At 36.3% G+C, this 19,006-nt stretch overlaps 1 protein-coding gene across 5 annotated transcripts in view; it reads left to right on the forward strand.

Annotated features, from left to right (window-relative positions):
• The window catches only part of CPLANE1 (ciliogenesis and planar polarity effector complex subunit 1), a 60,133-nt gene that overhangs the window by 38,465 nt on the left and 2,662 nt on the right, over positions 1-19,006 (forward strand). For 2 of the 5 annotated variants that reach the window (XM_048290917.1, XM_048290919.1), the window contains exons 33-52: positions 795-987; positions 1,594-1,851; positions 2,029-2,763; positions 3,662-3,828; positions 5,052-5,181; positions 5,993-6,047; positions 7,118-7,222; positions 7,710-7,805; positions 8,447-8,559; positions 8,813-9,011; positions 9,278-9,522; positions 10,413-10,506; positions 11,147-11,314; positions 12,251-12,364; positions 12,724-12,754; positions 13,996-14,124; positions 14,908-15,073; positions 16,695-16,756; positions 17,196-17,360; positions 18,661-18,773. In XM_048290917.1, coding sequence (XP_048146874.1) covers positions 795-987; positions 1,594-1,851; positions 2,029-2,763; positions 3,662-3,828; positions 5,052-5,181; positions 5,993-6,047; positions 7,118-7,222; positions 7,710-7,805; positions 8,447-8,559; positions 8,813-9,011; positions 9,278-9,522; positions 10,413-10,506; positions 11,147-11,314; positions 12,251-12,364; positions 12,724-12,754; positions 13,996-14,124; positions 14,908-15,073; positions 16,695-16,756; positions 17,196-17,360; positions 18,661-18,773 — 3,338 coding nt within the window. The remainder of the gene's footprint in view (positions 1-794; positions 988-1,593; positions 1,852-2,028; positions 2,764-3,661; positions 3,829-5,051; positions 5,182-5,992; positions 6,048-7,117; positions 7,223-7,709; positions 7,806-8,446; positions 8,560-8,812; positions 9,012-9,277; positions 9,523-10,412; positions 10,507-11,146; positions 11,315-12,250; positions 12,365-12,723; positions 12,755-13,995; positions 14,125-14,907; positions 15,074-16,694; positions 16,757-17,195; positions 17,361-18,660; positions 18,774-19,006) is intronic. The other 3 variants (XM_048290918.1, XM_048290920.1, XM_048290921.1) reach the window with 3 other exon arrangements.

Below are 19,006 nucleotides of genomic sequence, written 5' to 3' on the forward strand. Positions count from 1 at the left end.
CCATTGCTTTATGCTTCTGTTTGTTCACATGCTTGGAGGCCATCCTGTACAATTGTAAAAAGTCTGTACAGGCAGCTCCAAGGGTTGCCTGTATCCATAGCAATGTCAGCATTTTTCTTAAACAGAGAAATGTCTCTTGGGTCAATTTCTGTAGGTGTAAGTGAAGTCCTTCAGTTTCTTTATAGCTTAATGTAAATCCTAACCCTCTCTTCCTCATGTAAGGAATTAATGTACTTGATATTCTTTACCTACTAAAAGATCTTGTTGTCACTGTGGGAAAATGTAATGTATTGTACATGTTACTCAAATTTTAAATTATTTTCTTTAATCTGAAATCTTGTTGCTTTTTAATCCCAAATATCTGAAGGAACATTACTTTAAGTCAAAGTGAATCTGTCTTCTGCCGTATTTCAACTAAAAATGTCCTTCTTCATTTTCTATCAGCTCTTTGACTTTATGACTAACCAGGCCTTTTTTCTTTCTGTCAAGTCATTGTTTTCTGCCTGTATCTCTAGTGAAAACAATATTTTAGATACACTTGTGGCTACAAAATCAGATAGAACTTACATCTTTACTGCTGTTTTTCAATATTTTAAGGAGTGTTTGGAAATATGTCATACATGCTCTCTGGTCAAGATTGTACACTGTTAATTATTAAGTTGTTCCTACAAATTAATTATGTTTTTATAAAACACAGCTATCTTTAAAATTTTTATGGACTGATTTAAGACAACCTTAGATAGGTGTTTTGAATTCTGAATGTTTTTCATAGTTCTGTCCTTTTCTTTCTTAAGTAGTGCGGACATTTCTGTAAGTGATTCTCAGCCTTCTCAGACTGTTGTTTCAACTATATCAAGTCTTGCCTCCCATACTTCTGTTTGTGCAAAGAAGCAAGAAGTCAAGGAAAAATCCTCTAGAGAAGAGAAACCAAATGCATCAGAAACTGTTAGGCAGATGCTGCAAGATGAAATGTTTAAATTAGTTCAGGTGAGAGCATCTGATTTTTTAAAGTAGTTTTCATGGTACAAACTGTGTTGTTTAAAAAAATGTAAATAATTACTGTGTTAAAGGCATTCTGCATGTGGTTGTTCTTGAAAGAGATTTCCAGTCCCATGTTAATCACTGTGAAAACTTATTTTAGACTTAACTCTTGCTTCTGATTCAAGAAAATTAGTGGTATAATAATAGAAGTTTGAGTGTGTTTTAGCTATATAAGTCAATGTGCTTTAATAGTTTACATTTGGAAAAATTCTGATGCTGTGATAACTTTTCAACTGTACTAGGATTTACGTTGTGGTAGTACATTGAGCCAATTTCAAGTGACCTTACATTTATTGAAACTTCACAGAAGAAGTGAAGACATTAATCTTGCTTCAGCATAACCTGTCTGTGGCAGGTATTTGTTGTAGCTTATAAAAAACTCCAGTACACATATACAATTATACAAATGAATCATTATTGAATCATCCTATTATTGGGATGGTTTTTGTTTTGTCACCTGATGGCAAACAGCTGTAACATAGCCTGGATATTTTTGCTAAGATCTCTGTTGAAGTTGTTGGCATTGTTAACTTTGTGCATGTGTATATTCAGCTACAGCAGATCAACTTCATGAGTTTAATGCAAATAGTGCAGTCATCCTTTACCAATGTGCCAAATGTGCAGCAAATGTTACCACAGCATCAATCAGTTCATCTGGCAGGGAGCCAGCCTGCACACACTGCTGTAAGCAATGCTTCTCCAAAAACACAAGTGCCCACTCAAGAAGAAAAAGGAAAAACTGGTCAAGAGAGCTCTGTTTTTCAGCCAAGGAAGAGTGTGAAAAACGGAAGCAGCAATGGCCAAATAAAGGTAGGTATATCAAAGTGTGGTTTATGAAGACTATTCAGTATGTCTGATATATTATCTATCCTGTTGAGTTAGGAAATGTGTTCGTAGTGATTGGTATAGAAAGAATTGGGTTTTTTTGGTGCATATTTAGTGCATGGTAACTATGTAAATGCTGGTTTGTTTGCTTTTCTCATTTAGAATCATCTGGATATGAGTGCATCTTTGACATTATTTGAAAGCAACAGCAAGGAAACAGGATTAATGTCACCATCCCAAGATTTGCATTCTTCAGTGCCTACTAAACCACTTCATCTCCTAGCTCCTTCCTCAGGCATCCAGAAAAAAATAAAGCTTATCCCTGTTGAAAAAAAAATTAGTTACTCAAATGGATTTCCTTTGCTTAAGCTCGAATCAAGTTATCATGCCAAACCAGCATTTTTACATCCGATAGAAATGTCATCATCTTTTGCCAGACCACCCCCAGTACCACGACTAGCTTGGAGTTCATCAGATTCCTTATCATATACACCAAGAAAGACTAAGGCAGGAGAAGATTTCCACAAGAATAGATATAACCCTGAGATTCCAAGGCAAATGCATGAGGAAAAGGAGAGATGGGCAGAAAGAGTGCATAAGGGACCTCCCAAATATCTGAATTTAGATCAGTATGAGGGACAGCAAGAAGTTTCACCTCGGCCACAGTTCCCTGCAAATGTCGATGTGTACAAAGCTCCGACCACTCAGAACCTGGCTGGTATTCCACTGTTGCGCTTGCAATTTGGCCCAGTACCTAGAATTCCACCAGCTGTAAGGCAGCCAATCACTACTACTTTAATACCTGTTAAACCTGCAACAAAAGATACTGACTCCAGAAAAACACTACAGGATGCAGGAATATCACTACTTCAGATTAATCTACCTGAGAAAAAGAAGGTACTGGATTTTAATAATATATTTTTCTAAGTTGTAGTGTTTTGTCAGTTTTATGGTTTCTTACTCATCACAAGTAAGTTCACGTTTACAGGCTATGGACTTTGGAAGTGTTCAGCACAGGTATCGGGAGGAATCTAGAACTAAATATATGTGCATATTGACGTGCCAGTGTGAGGCAGCCTGCAAGCCTGAAAGTGTTTTTAATGACATAAGATTGATTCTACATTCCATACTTAATCAACTATGGAATCAATTCATAGTTAATCACTGGTAATGAGTGTAAAGAATTGCTGTCTAAAATACTGAACAGACAATATTTATATGATAAAAAAATAGGGTTTTTTCCCAGAAATTATAATAGAATTATTTACAGAAGTAGAATGTGATGAAAAATCCTTTCTTGCGGGGCAGAAATGGAATGGTAAAAGGCTTGGTAAGAAAATCTTACGGATGCTGAATACCTGATGTTTTGAAAAATTTTATTTCTTATAGACTTATATGCTTGTATATCCCAGTTGAGAAGAATGGAAATGGTTTTCCTTGAAAGGTGCTTCTTCAGTCTCTGTGTGCATTGGATGGTTCCTAACTTCATCCTGAACTATGTACATAAGAAATGCAAATATTAGTGAAACATGTTCTATGGAGAAAATTCATGTGTTCTGTGGAGAAAAGTCACACCTTTTCATTCACTTTCAGAAAATAGTTTACACATGTACATATTGGCAGAGGTTCTGGTCTGATGCTATTAATATTCCATTTCCATTTTCTTTACAAAATGCTACAGGAGTTTTGTTTGTTTAATTGAAATCCAAACTGGACTTACTTTTTTCATGCAATCTGACTGGGATTCCCCTCCCTCTTTCCTCTGTCTTCTTTCTCTGTCTCTGAACACTCTTAGGCACCAAAACTCATTCCACTTCAAGATATCATTGCATTTGAGCAGCTCCAGAAGCATCATTCTGTGCCCAGTACTTCCTTTGGACAAGACCAAACCAAACCTATGGAGCTACTAAAAACCGGTGTTGAACCATTTGAACTAAGAGATGTACAGAACAATAGAAAAAGGCAAGCCAAATTTTTGAAGTGGAACTTCCTTTTGAAAGACTGACTGGTAGCCTGTACCTTCTAGCTTTGACATCAGAGGGAGTGGATATAACTCTCTCAGCAGAGAATAAAATAGCAAATGTTAGTAAAGACACAGCAGAATTGTATCATTAGGGTGTGAAGAGTTTTTGCTCTTACGAGATTTACAGGTAGAAGATTCCAGGGGAAATGTTTTTCATTCCACTACTTGTGTTTTGAGGTCTTCTTGTCTCCTGACTGTTTGCTATACACTCTTCATGAAATGATTTGCTCTTTGCACAATGATAAACTGCTGTCTGGGCTGCATATTGTCACTGTCATCTTCAAGAGGGAAAGGATTATATGCTTTTTCAGTATAATTCAATGTGTAGGCTGTTTTTAATATAGACAGTGATTAATTAACAAAATTCCTGCTGAAGCAGGGTTGGGGTTTTTTTGCTAGGTATGTTATTCATTACTTACAAAATTTCATCTATTAGATGTTAATTGATTCCACAAACAGTTAAAATAGATTTTTAAGCTGCTTACATATCTTTGTTCCGTTCTCATAGAATGCTGATAGAATGTTCTAGAATGGAATACTTGGTTCCTTCCAATTACCATGCTTTTAACTGTCATTCCGGAGCAGAGGCTCAAGAGGAGTTTTTCACTCTTAAAGTGAAAACTTGCTACACTAGTAACTGCAGATAGAGTTTAGAATACATTTTGATAGTATCTGCAGAAGTGCTTGACGCTAGAGTTGCTGTCATGTAATCTATTTGTCACATTTTAAAAAAGAAGCTACAGTTGCTGTCTTGTAATCTACTTGTCACCTAGTAATTAGAAAACTTCGATGGGTATTGAAGTTTGTTTCTTACAGATTCCTTACAGGCCTTATGAGTAGTAATTATTAATTATACACAAGATATAGATGTGAAATGTTATGTGGTTTGTAATATTTAATATAAATAGCTTATTAGACAATTAATGGATTTTAGTGTGATTGCTAGTATTTTTATGGGTTCCTACAACAATTTTATGTAGATTTCAAGCAGGCAAAAATTGTGTTTTGAACGCATCTGTATGCAGCAGCTCTGTTCATCTTTTCCAATCTTTATTTCAGGGTTTATTTCTTAATAGTATTATTTCTTAGAGAACAGCAATCGGTATTTTTGTTGTTTCAGAGCACTTCTTACTCTTTATCTGTAATTAATATATGTTGACAGTAAAAAGAGGCGTAATAAGAAACAACTGAAAGAGAAGGAGGATAAGAAGAAACCAAACGTGTCCTTCCGCCCAGACAACTCCATCATCAGTATTAGTGACACAGCAGTGGTTACTGAATCAGAGACTGGGGTATAGAATAATGTTTTTTTCTTATCCTTTTCCCATTCAAGTATTAATAGAAAAGAAAGAAGCAGGAAACTATAAACCAAACAGTAATGTACATCTCTTCCAGGCTCTAGCCTAGAAATAGTATACATATTTTTAATTCATATACTTGCATTTTCTGTAAACAGGAGATTTGTTTTTATAAAGGATTCCAAGGTTGCTATTTTTTTCCTGAAACATGAACTTGTCTGTTTTGATAGGATATAAGTCTGTATATACATCTGTAGTAAATATATACAAAAATGTTAAAAATGAAAAAAATATAATTTTTCCTAGTAGTAATGCTAGGACAAGTGACCCAGGCAATACTCTTTCCATGTGAGGCTGGATGGATGACAATATAAGAGTAAGCATTACTTAGTAGGAACAGTACCAGTTTAATGCTAGATCACTACCCAGAGCTGAGTTTCTGGTCCATTACCATACCTTCTCTGAGACTTCACTCCAGCACAGCAGCTGGAGACCCTCACCAGACCTGGAGATATCAGTCAGGGTACAGCAGGGGTAGGATAGACTCAAAGAAGAATAAGGGATTTGTGTTACTGCGCGTCACCCCAAGGTACATAAGAGAATGTTACCTAGTCAGTAAATTCCATTAAGTTGGAGTGGATCAGAGGAATTTTAAAAAGGAGTGAGAGCAGTAAGTGACAATTACTTTTTTTTTCCCCAAAATCATTACTCATATGAGGTATATTGGATAATTAACAGCATCAAGAAAGCCTTTAATCTGCACTGGGACTGTTTTCTAAGATGATGCTTTTTTTCCTTATATTAGGATCACAAACCAAAATCGACATCTTACGTTCAAAATGGTTTTCTGATCTCAATGGGCAAGTACAACTCCTTTTAATGTTTTGAGTGCTCAAATAAAAAAAATTAAGAAACATAAGTTTGTTAGAATTCACAGGAAAACTCTATAGTCGTTAACATGTTAAAAACTTGGATAATGTGTTCTGTGGGCTTACTGGCTTAGGAGGGCTTTCTCCAGACCTTTCAGGATGTACAACAGGTATTTGGAATTTTCTGGGGATACTCAGTTTTTAGGGGTTCGGTGTGGAGAGAGATGCAGGCAAATTTAAGATCATATATTAATTATCTGAAGATTCAGAATAGTTTTCCCAAAAATTATAGAAGTATTTTAATTTTTCTTAAAAATGAATGACAGTCTTGTATTTATGTTTATAAACAATGGAGTTAATGGAATAATAACAATTTGAGTAAATTCAATTAGCTGTGGTTGACAGTGATTTCTGTTCATGTGATTAATCAAAATAATTCTGTAAACCTTTCAAATCCTAAATTTTTTATTTATTTTGAAAAGATATTATTCCAACAGTATTTGCCTGCATATTCTAATTACACAAAATTAAGGGCTCTTTTAAAAGAAACTCAATGTTGACAATGTTTCTAGCTTGCAATATGAAGACCATGGCTGTGATTTGCTTCTTTATAGTGTGTTAATTCATGACAATATTCAGTTCTATCACAGGACAAAATGCAATTCATTCTCTGAAATTTGGCCTTAAATGCAAACTCTGTAGAAACAACAATAAAGAAATGAAGACATATGTGTTATAAATATTCCTCCCCTCCTTTTAGGATGTGAAGCAGACTGTTACTGCATACTAAAATATTTAATTTAAAAATCACATATCTAAACTGAATCTTGATTTTAATTCAGTGTAGCATTGTAAGTGTCAGTACAGCTGTATAAAGTAGGTAGCGCAAACTTTTCTTAGAATCATTTCTGAGGTATGCTTAGAGAAAAGTTAAAATTATCTGTTGAAAATACAAAGAAGGAATTGTTGGGGCCCATAGTTGTGAGTTAATATCATTGCTTTCAAAGATGTCTAATTTTTATATCGTTTGTAGACACCGATTTTGTATTATCACATTTTAGATGCAATGGAGAAAGCAAGTACTATCTCAGCAGATCTACATTATTTGGCTTCTGTAGGGAAAAAACCAACAGAAACTCAAGATGCAAGTACAAATACTAATCCAGGTAAGTGCTGCACAGGTAATCTGCAGAAACCAACTATTTCTGGTGCTGCTTCTTGATTAGTTGTGATATTTGGTCAGGTTTCAAAATGCAGCAAGTTTATAAAGGGGAAAACAGTTTTTTGTGCTCTAATTTCTTACTTTAAAAAGAACGAAACCAGAAAACATTGGAATATAAATTACAAAGCAGTAGTTAAAATAATTATAAATAAAAACATTACTGATGAAATTATGTAAGAGTCTCCTCATGCTTTCTGTAAGTCAGTTCTGCTGTGACTTTTTCTGAAAGCTTCTTTTAACTTAACTTGAATTTATCTAAATGCATTTTAGACAATGTTTTACACGTGTGAAATTGTTTCCTTGCCCTCCTCCTCCACAACTTTTCTTTTATTATGAACTGGCAAATCAGAAATGTACGCTTAGATAATGCTGTTGGTATTATCCTTAAACTCATGCATTCTGATCGTCTTCGTTTTTTTTTTCCAATCAAGTGCTCGAATCATATCAGGATCATGGGATCAGTAGATCAGGAAATGAGGTTTCCAAAGTTCAAAAAAACGAGCTGGTCACATCTGTTCCTGCATCAGGTGTGGCTTCAGTCTTTCTCCACTTCATTTATTGTTTGAGAAGTCTATAAAAGTGTGACTGTTCTAACATGGGTTTTGTATCTGAGATGGCTTAATGCACGGGGTAGATAACGTGCTAATTTATCTGACTTCTTGAAACCCAATCCTTGTTTTGTGGATTTTAGCGCCACTTAATCTTTGGAATTTAGTGTAATATAGACCAAATGAATTGACCACTGGGATGTTAAAAGAGATCACATGAAATTGAGCTGCAGTAGCATTGTTCCATAGATACTTCACATAGATTTCAGTACCCAAGTATTTTCCCTATGGTACCAAGAGAGCATGCTAATTTTTCCATTATTGTAAAATTCAACAGTGTTTTTCCATTTGAAGATAATTTTACTACATCATGACTCATTTGCAGATAGTTTTATTAGAGGTTTCTATCTGAGTAATCTAATTTCTTTGGATTAAGTAAAGATGCAGATTTTTTTTTTTTTTGCCTAAGAAGGCGAGACTGGGATATTAATAGCAATCTGGATGGCAGCTTAGTCAAAGCTTTTCTTATCTGCTAGAGAATGCAGAGCTGTTTCCTTATGGTCTGACTTTTTTTGGCTTTTACTGTAAATATAATACTGACTATTATTATTTTCTTGTAGAGTCATCTAGTTCCTCTGTGATGCTACTGTCAGACATGTATTTAAACCTGAGTTTCCCCACTGAAATGAAGGACAAACCTTTACCATCCTTTCTGTCAGATGCACCTGATTTGGTTAGTGATCTAATGTACATATGGCTGAAATGCATTTTAAGTATACTGTTTGTCTTGATGAATTTGGGTTCTTTGTATCTGCATGAGTCAGTTGTGTAATATGGTAGGGAGGATTGTATTTATTTTGTTCTCTAAACAAAAAGCCTTTCAGCTACAAATGTAGGGAGGTAAACACAGGAAATTGTGAACAATGTACTATAAACAGCTTATTAAAAACACATACCGTATAATTCTTCATTATCTTGTTGTTTAGCATAAACAGGAATATATAAGTGTGATCGACATTGAAGACAGTGACATCCTTAACAATTTGCCAATGATACCTGAGTCTACAGAAGAGATAGCTGCTGCACAGCAAAATGAGAAGCTTGAAATTCCATCTACTGCAAAACTTAATCACACAGCAGCTTCTGTTACTAATGCAATTCCACCTGAGGCACTTCAGAAGCAAGGTAAACCATTTCAGTTTTAGATCCAAGAAAAAGTAATACTCTTGTGTTGTCATAACGCCCACAGAAAATCTGCAGCCTTTTCCCAATTAACCTCGTTGTTTTTTAGTCTTAAACATCAACATTGATACACTTGATTTCTTTTTAATGATTCTTGCTTCGTAAAACATATTATTATCTATGGCACATCTGTACCTAATTACTTGGAATATTTAGGTGCTTGTGGCTTATTCAGTGATATTGGTGCATTCTTTTTTATTTATTTTAAGGTGATCATCAGAAAAAGGTATCAAACCAATTGCAAAAGAAAGATAAGAAGTCAGATTCTGCTACAGATAGTGTAACCTGGAACATAGCACATGAAGAAGGAAGAACTCTTCCTTCTTCAGGGCTTCCATCCAAAGTAATTGAAAAAGAATACTTTTCCACAAAACAGTGGGAAATGGATATGCAACTACAGACACTACAGAACATAATAGAAAATATGGAGCAGGATTTCAGAAATAGCAAAATGGTGAGTTCTGAGTGCTAACTGTTGTTTTTTAGACAGTTTATTTTTTCAGCTAAGGACAAAACCTACATTTTGGAACAATGTTCTCAATCTGCTTGGTATCTGTTAAGAGATATTGAGAATAATATTATATATATATATATAAAATATATTTATTGTATATTTTTACACTCAGGTGGATTATTTAATCATGTATATTCTTCATCAAGGTTGTTATTAAAGTCAGATTTTTTTAAAGCCTGTAGGAAAAAAATATTTTCACATATCCTGTATTTGTTTCAGCATTTCATAGCACCTGGGTTTTAAAAATTCTGAGTATCTAGCCAAATCCTGAAGAAAAACCTTTTTTTTTTTTGCCTGTTTTTTTCAGTTCATACTAGTTGATCATTCCTTTTTTAATAACTTCTTATGTATTAGGTATCAGTTATGAAAGTTGTTCTTTCTGAGACTAATGCTCAGTAAAATGCCTCACTCTGGGTTAGTCAGTTTTAGTTTTCACTTTCTAAACTTCAGAAAACTTCAGACTTACGAAGACTATGGAAATGTTCTAATTTCTGTGGGTTTTCGATAAAATATATATTGGAAAACTCCAGCTACTTCAAAAATCATGTGATTGGTAGGAGTAAAACTGTTCAAACAGATAATAGATCTTATATATATTTTTCTCAAAGTAAGCATCCAGAAGATTGAAATTCTTATATGAAATGAATCTACATGAACTACTTTGATTCCTGAACTTGTTTGTTTTCAGCCAGGAAACTGCATTAAAATCTTTGCAAGATTCTGACAAAAAAAGTGTATTTAAAGTAGACTTTGCATAAATATCTGTAGTGTAAGTCTCAGCAATACGTTGAAGAAAGTGTCATTACGTGATTTTTGGGTTTCACTTACAGTTGGTGAAGCTGATAGAAGATTTTGAAATGGCTGCGGATTCAGACCTTGGTGCTCGTCCTGCAGTCTCTGAAGCTGCTGGAGTCATTGGTGCTGGTATGTGTCCAACTAACAGGATAATAAATTTACCATTGAATATTCATCTTAAATGACTTTTAGTTACCACTGGCATTTAGTGCAATCCCTAAAGGGGTTACTGAAATACAAACCAAGAATATCAGAGAAAGAAATAAAATGAAAGGTAGCAAATCTGTGTATTGAGTTGTAATCTACTGGTTTTATTAAAATCTTACACCAGCTTAACTGTTCACTAGAGCAGATATATTGAATGATCATTTGTTCATTTAAGAAGTAGCTATGTAGTACCTACTTCTAGCTACTGTACTATGCCAAGAACATAGTCTAATCTACTTACGGAGTTAATACAAAGCCAAGTGGTGGAACCAAATCATGGCTATGTCTGTGTTTGTACGTAAGACAATATTTGGGATGTCCTTTAGGCTCACACGGAACAGCTCCTGGTCCAGTCATTTTCTTTGTGCCTGCAGGACTGGGTCACATAGCACAGCCCTTTCATAGGGAGGCACAGCTGATCCAGGTTCAGGCTGTTGTAGGTGACAGATAAACTAAAGATGTCACTAACCAGCTATCACTCATATATGAGTGATAGTTTCTGCGTTGTGGGGATTCTCCATTGGTCTACACTAAGTACTCTATCTTTTTGTTTTTTTCACAGGATCAGAACATCATTTGACAGGCATGATATTTGAAGAGGTCACAGATGATCAAAAGGAGAGCTTAAACTTGGAATACCCTGTACCCAGTTCTACTACAGTGGATGTACACTCTCCTGCCTCTGCAGCCTTGGCTTCTAACTGTCCTAGCGGCCTGAAGTCACCTTCTGGTATAATCTTTATTGTATATTTTTCCCCTTTGCATCTTTTAAAAATAAGTAAACCTTTTGTTCATGGTGTAATACTTTCTCATGGCTGTTACACAGAATGTTATGTAATGAGATCATTGAAGTCAGTCATGAGTCTTTCTAGATTGCATTGTTCAGAATGGCTTCATTGATGTGCACTGATAATGAGTTTGTTACAAGACAACAGTATCACTAAGCTTTGAAAACAGTTCAGCAGTGAATCATACTTGCACTTAAATTCACTGTCATTGAAAGAAAATAACATTGGGTCTGTTTCTGAAACCCATCACTGCGCTAATTTGTACTTACTTACCTAATTGAATATAAGTGGGTATGATGTCACAGAACACTCAAAGCTTCTTCCAAAAGCTGTCTTTATCATCTCTGTCATCTACCTGTGTCTAGAGGGGTGACATCTCTGTTAAATACAGCCTACATAAGCAAAATTAATTGGTTTATTTCACCGTACAGTAACTACTGTCTGTGTCCTAAAAGATTATTTTATGAGGTCTAATCATTTTGAAAACTGAGGGTAAATTGATTTTTGCAATTACGAAGACTGCAGTAGCATTAAAAGGAGGAGGAAAAATCATTCAGCAAGCGACCTGTTGCCCAAGGTTAAAAATGCAGTTGTATTGTTTTCTCTGCGTGTTGCCTGCATTGCTTGCAGTCAGGCTCCCAAAAATTATACATTCTTTGTGCATTTGAACTTGCATTTGACAGCCACATTTACAGCAGTCTGTCTTAAAATGTGTTAAAACATGTTCCTGTGTCTGTATACAGCACTAGTGAATCTCAAATAGTACACACACCCAGTTAAATTTTGAAAACAGTAATAGAGTTTACTAAGTATAAACTTGTTACTTGCAAGGTAAGAAAACTATAGGCGATACTAAGATACAACTATAATCTTTTGAGATGGAGAGTTTAGTTTAGGAGAGGAAGCAGTGCTCTTCCTTCCAAGACAACCATATTGCTCTTCAGTTGCATCTTCTGAATTCCAAGCTTCTTCTGAGTGCCTGGATTCCTCAAGTAAGTGTCAATCATTAATTTTCCATGAAATACTGTATAATTAATTGGAACAGATAATTTGTAGTTAGTTTGTCATGGCAAAAAACTGTCAACAGCGATGATATCGTCCTAGCAAAACTTCCCACAAAAGCCAGAGAACTGTTAATTAGTGCTCTCTGGAGCCTCTGTGCTAACCTGGCAGTCAATGACATGTTGTCTCACAGGCTGTTAAGCTTATGTACAATATTAATTTATTTTTAATGTCAGCATATTGAGGTTGGTGTGTTTCTGTATTTTATCTCACAGGCTGTTTAACATATGTATGATTAATTTTTGTACCAGTGCAAAGATATTATTAAAAAAGATTGTTCCTGTTTCAGGCTCTCGTGTATGCAGAGAACTATGTGCTGGGTATGTATTTTGCAACTGGTTTTGTTGAAAGTTGACCAAAAAGGTGACTGGCAGGGTGGAATCATCACTTCATAAAAATCAAGGCATTTATTTTCAAACTGAATAAAAGCCCTTTTTTTAGGTAATTTACTCTGACTTTGGTAATGCCTGTTAGATTTACTTTATGCAAAAGCTGCAGAAGCATTCAAAGTTCTTTTCTAGTTACAAGTATTGGAGCTGCTAATGTAAATGGTGCTCTTGTCTGTGTGCATTTGTTGTTTCTCCTATTTGCAAACCACTTTTTCAGCAAAGTACATGCAATTGCTGCTAGTAGTTGCCTACCAAAGCCAGCTATCACCAGAAGGTTTTTAAGGTGTTACTGTATGAAAACAGTAAAGCAACAGACTGAAGATTTCATAACTGGAAAGAGCATATGCATTAAATAAAGTGTTCTGACATGTATTTTTATTTTTAGCTGCTGTTACTCTTCTGGATATAGTAGAAAAGAGTAGCTGGTTTCCTTTCTTCCTAGTCATTCTGCTCCATTATCCATCTTTATTGTTTTGCTTAAATCATAGCAGTAAACTGAATGGTTTATCTTATTTTTCTAGTATTTTAAATGGAACTGCTTGTTGTGACTGAAGTAGATTAGGGAGTGGTTAAATAAACTAAAGAATGAGGGTATGATGCAATAAACTTTAGCAGACAGTGATTTTTACCCAAAGAAGTAACTTGAAGCAACTACAGCTTGTAGTCCTAAACTATGAGATCAGTTTTTTACTGGGAGCAACTGATTAAAAGAGAAGAAAGAAATGGGGAGAATTTAGGTGGAACTGTACTCTCACTGACACTGATTCTTGCTCAGAAGGTCATTGAGATTTGGGTACCACTGAAACTGGTAGCACCCCATAACTTTATCTCCTCATGGGCAACAATACAAACCCTGTGGATGCTACTGGCTGCCAGCCTCAGCCTCCTGTGGACCAGCCATGTTCACACACCCCAGTGGAGCTCAAGCATTTCAGCTCTGGATGGTCCCTCTGATGTTAGTCAGGTCATGCTCCTTCTGTCCTCATCAAAATTGACTCAAGTGTACTAACGCAGTGGAAATGTGGGGAAAGAAAATTCAGTCCAAAGGCTTTATGTAAAACAACCTGGGTATTCTCGTTTTCAGTGTAAAAGAAAGGGGTTTAGTTTGTTATTCTTACGGTAATGTTCTACAGTAATTTAGTAACAGCTTTTTTTCCCTACCTAACATCAAGCTCTTCAGAAGATCCCATGCAAATTACTGGTCTGAGTGATGTTACTGGCATGAATGATCGTGTGGTAGAAAGTGACATCTCTGTGTTGGAGCTGGGCTTTGCAAAAACACAGGCTAAGAAAATCTCCAGGTAATACCATGGCTGGTTTTTGTTGTGTGTTGGTTAAGTCATTTTAACCCTGGTTATTCTCATAGCTCACAACCTGTAAACAATGGAAGCAAGTATGTGGTTTGATGTAAATGGGACTAGTATTAGAACTTTTAATATCTACAAATTCGCTGGCCATTATTGTCATATGTACTAATTGTTTTCTATTATTTTGATTTTGAAATTCTTTCCTTCCTCTTTGCTTGTTCCTTCTTCTACTAGGTATAGGCTGGAGCACAACTCTTTTTATACAGTAGATTCAGTTCAGACCTTCAGGTCTTCTAAAGCAGTTCTGAAAGAACAGAAATTTCCTGCCCGTGGCACAGCAGCTTTAGAAACTTCCAGCCCCAGATTTCAGCTTGTCATGCTCCCCTCCTTGCTGGAGACTTCCACACCTTCCTGACTGTCAGTTGTAAAATCAGCTCTGTTCTTTCCTGAGAGAGGTCAAAGTGACAGCTGTTTCCTACTCCTGTTTGTGACATCATTTGCTGACAAAGGGAAAAAATACAGCTGTTCAGGTCACCAGTCTGTTGCATGGGTACCACAGTTCCCACCAGTTTAAGATCTAGTTCTATTATCTGGATGTAGCTGACAACAAGAAGTAAAATTTTGCAAAAGAAGATTTCCCCTCTTGTTCATTACTTATGCTTCCAGCTGTGTCAGAATTTTGAAGGGTTTGTCAGAGTTTTTATTTTATCATGTAGTTGCTGTTGTTTGCGATTTACAGGATGTGCTAGATTATTTCCTGTTTACATCTGCCCTTAGGGTTCTTGATTCTGCTTCTGGGCATTCTCAAAGAACAGAAGAGGAGCGGAAGGAGATACAAACATGGATGAAAAGAAAGCAAAAAGAAAGAATGAGAGAATATATGAAGAAACGGGATGAACAAAGACAGAAAGAACATCATCCATTCAACCTGAGGAAGAATGTGGTAAAAATAATGGGTGTCTTGAAGAGTAGTTGTTACTTATTGTGTGTTGATTATTCAGGTTAGATAATATAAGGACTGAAAGTTGGGTGTTTTTTGCCTATTGTAATGTTGGGGTTTTACATGTATAATTTGATTTTGTGGGAACTGGCCATAGTTGTGTCAGATAAGCAAATACACCAGTGTTCTTCACAGGCTGCAGTGGTGACCATTGGCTGCAGGTGGCCATTACAAGGTAATGGATACAGCTGCAACATTCACTGATGAAAGATACGTTTTTCAGGCAGTGATAGCTACAGCAGTTATTAAGATGTGTTTACACCTTGTTTCATCTTCCCATGTGTCTCCCAAAAAACCCCAGTGAATTTAAAAAGCAGAGTTCACATGCCAGCATCCTTTGCAAATATGGTAGGATACTGAGGGCAGCCATCACTGTCATTCACCCACACAAAAGTGTATGCAAAAATCATAAAGGGTCAGCAGAGATGCTAGAATATGTCATATATGTCAAGTATCTTAGGAAAATTTTTGTTGAAGTCTGGTTTCAGTGAACAAACAGTCCCCTCCCAGAATTTTTTACGTTTTAAATTTAATTAGTAAAAACACCTTTATGGCCTGATCTATCTTTTCTGTGCTGGAAATAACAGAAAATAAAAAAAACCACACAAAAGCAGTTCAGAAGAAATTTTCCAGTCAGTATTAACTCTCAAAATTTGCATTTGCCATCTGGATGCCTTCAGGACCTGAAAGGACCCTGCTGAGTCACAGGAAGCTCTGGGGTTACAGGAGATGAGACCTAACACCACCAAATATATCCCTCTACCTTCTACTTGTTGAATTCAGGATATGCTGTAAATACTTCCAGGCTGAAGCTCTGTTGGTTTTATCTCCCAAGCAGCAAATACGTAATATACTCAAGTTCCCTGTTACTAAATAATTCAGTTGTATTCACTTTCAAAAAGAGTAATAGATCTCTGTGAAATAAAGTATTTCCCCTGGTTTTAAACAATCTTTCAGAACTGAGCTGGGCTGCTCTTCTGCACATGCATGGAGAGAAGTGATTCAAGAAAAATGGGTCCTGCTTTCTCTCCTTTTCCTGTATTGTCAACCCATAAGTATACACTTGATGCTTTTGCTATGGGCTTTTCACCTGAAATCATTAGTGGAGGGATTCTCAGCTTTCAGAGGATGGTTTGGGTTTGGTTTTGGCTTTTTTCTTTTTAAGAAGGAAGAACTAAAGAATTCAAATTGTATTCTAGCAAACACAGGCCAAAGTGCAACCTTGCCCTGGTTTTTAAATTAGTTGTTAGGAACATCAGTGATGGTGAGGCCATTTGAAACTTTGAGCTGGACTATGAGGACGTATCCTTAGGAATGTTAGTATTTTAAGCATATACAGTATGAAAGATATGACTGCAAGATTTCAGTATGTTTTTTGAGACTGGAATGTTACAGAGACAATCTTACCTGAATTTCCTGGTAGGACCATATGTTTTCATATTGTTTTTCTTTGTGAAGAATGTCTTAAACAGTAACTTTCAAGTCAATTAAGTACATTTTGAGAGTGAGAGACTGGAATGAGACCACAGTACATAGTTAATGATTTTTATACTTTCTTACACAGCATCATAATCCTACTTCAAAGGATATTAGAATCTTCCAGAAGAAGAAAGAAGAAAAAGACAAGTAAGTTGCTATAAATACAGCTCAGGATATCTTTAGTTATATATTAGTTTTCCAGTCCTCAAAAAGAGGTAAAGATAGTTTTAACTATATTGCCTATGAAGCTTCAGATATTGATGAAATTTCAACCAAAAGCATAAAAAATTCATGTTTGCATCACCATTTAGGAAAACTCTGAACATGTTTCATCCTTTGACTGTATTTATCGCTTTCCAAGTATCATTGTTTCTTTTTTTCCCCAACATTTACTCATGCATTCTGTCAAACTCACTTACTCAACTAAGAAATGGTTTAACTTTTTGCTAATGATCTTAAAAGGCTTAGTATATTTCTGTGAAATTCTGTAAAAAAGTGTTCTTCATGTAGTCTTACAGGACTCACAAATCAGCTGTGGTGAAATGAGTGAGAGCGTGAGGTAATGTGTAATATTATTTCTCCACAGAGCCCTGTTGTCTGAGCATCACAGTATAAGAATATCACAGGCACTTTCCCTGATGAATGAAATGTTATCTGACACAGTGGCATCACCAGCAAGTGATCATAGAACGTTGTCCAGCACAAGATCACCTCAAGTGTACAGAAGGAGGGATGTGGCATCCAGTACAGGGTAACACTCTAAGCATCAAACCTGCTCTGGTGTGCTGGTATCTTCACCACACTTCAAATTTTGCAGCAAGTTGAGACAGGATTAGCTTGAGAGACAGGTCATATGCTGGCAGAATCAAAGATACAATTTGTCTGGATCAGCGGACTCTCAAGTCCCTGTTCCAGTCTTGTTACAACCAGTACAGCAAATCTTGGAGGGAGCCTTAAAAATGCCTTTTGGAGCATGGAAAAAGCCAACTCAGGAGTCAAGCTGTAATCAGTGTCATAACCAATTCCACTCAACATCAATTCCTTTACAGAAAGGGTGGTTAGACATTGGAACAGGCTGCCCAGGGAGGTGGTGGAGCCACCATCCCTGGAGGTGTGGCTGGACATGGCACTTGGTGCCAGGGTCTAGTTGACAGGGTTGTGATCCCGTCAAAGGCTGAACTCGATGATCTTGGAGGTCCTTTGCAAACTTAATGTTCTGTGAGTTCTACTGAACTATAGCCAGCAATATAGACCTGAAGAGCATCTAACAACAAGCAAGAAGCAAATAAAAATTCTGCTGTGCCAACTCTGGATTTGTTCTCTTGCTTGCTAATTTTTTCATCCTTTAGATTTTTACTTGATCTTTCTTCTGCACTTCACGTACTGCCTTTTGAGGAGGTGAGGGTATCTGAGTATTATAAATTGATACATCTGTTCAGTTTAATGGCATTAATGCCACATATGTGTATGTGTGTTCCAGGTGTATATTGCATTGTAGTTCTTCTTCTTATATATATAATTTTATACTTTTCAGAATAATAGGAGGAACTTTTTACTTCAGGTAATCCTGTGATTTCCAAACTTAAATATTTCTGCTTCTTTTTTTTTGGTACAGTACCTTTTTTAGGTACATTTCCAGAATACAGCATTAAAGTGAATGTAGTCAGTGCTGTACAGAGCCTGCTGGTGGTGTCCAAGGGAAATTTAAGTGCCCAGCCAGAATCAGACATGCTAAGGAACATCATGCAGGAATCCACCTTAGGAGTGGCAGGAATCACTAAGAAGTTTTGTTGGACCTAAAGTGGCTCTCTATAAAGCCAGTTTGATGTGTCTTCACTGTGATTGCAGCAGTTCTGATTCTGCTGAGGCTTACTGGCCCCACAGGCAGTGTGTGATGCTGATCCTCAGCCAGGTGGGCTGAATGTGGTTTCTCTGGCTTTTATGTCTCTTCTGAATATGCCCTGTCAGATCTAAGTTGTGTGGAGGAATGGTACAGTGATAAGTATTTAAGCTTTGTCGTTGTGTTGGTTTTTTCCTTTGTCTTGTTGTAGAGGGCATCTGAATAGTCCTGTTCTGGCAGAAAGGAGCAGAATTGCTGCCAAACCTGGCTTTGGTCAAAAAGTACAACGTTTCACCCCAGCTCTTGGTTTGACAGAGTCCAAGGGTAAGAACAGAACTTTTTTGATGAAGACACATACTGAAGAGGTCCTTCAAGTGACTGCTGAATTTTTGGGAGAGAGGAGCTTTGATATCTGTGTAGAAAATCAGATTTATAAACCTGCATGTTTCCTGTCCTGAGGCTTTTGCAACTGTGTTGCCATTGACCTGCTAAAGATGGGAGTTACCTTTCCTTATCACTTCTTTAAATCCAAAGTAGCTTAAATTGCCATAGCAAGA

Source organism: Corvus hawaiiensis, chromosome Z, assembly GCF_020740725.1.
Source record: "Corvus hawaiiensis isolate bCorHaw1 chromosome Z, bCorHaw1.pri.cur, whole genome shotgun sequence".
NCBI lineage: Eukaryota > Metazoa > Chordata > Aves > Passeriformes > Corvidae > Corvus > Corvus hawaiiensis.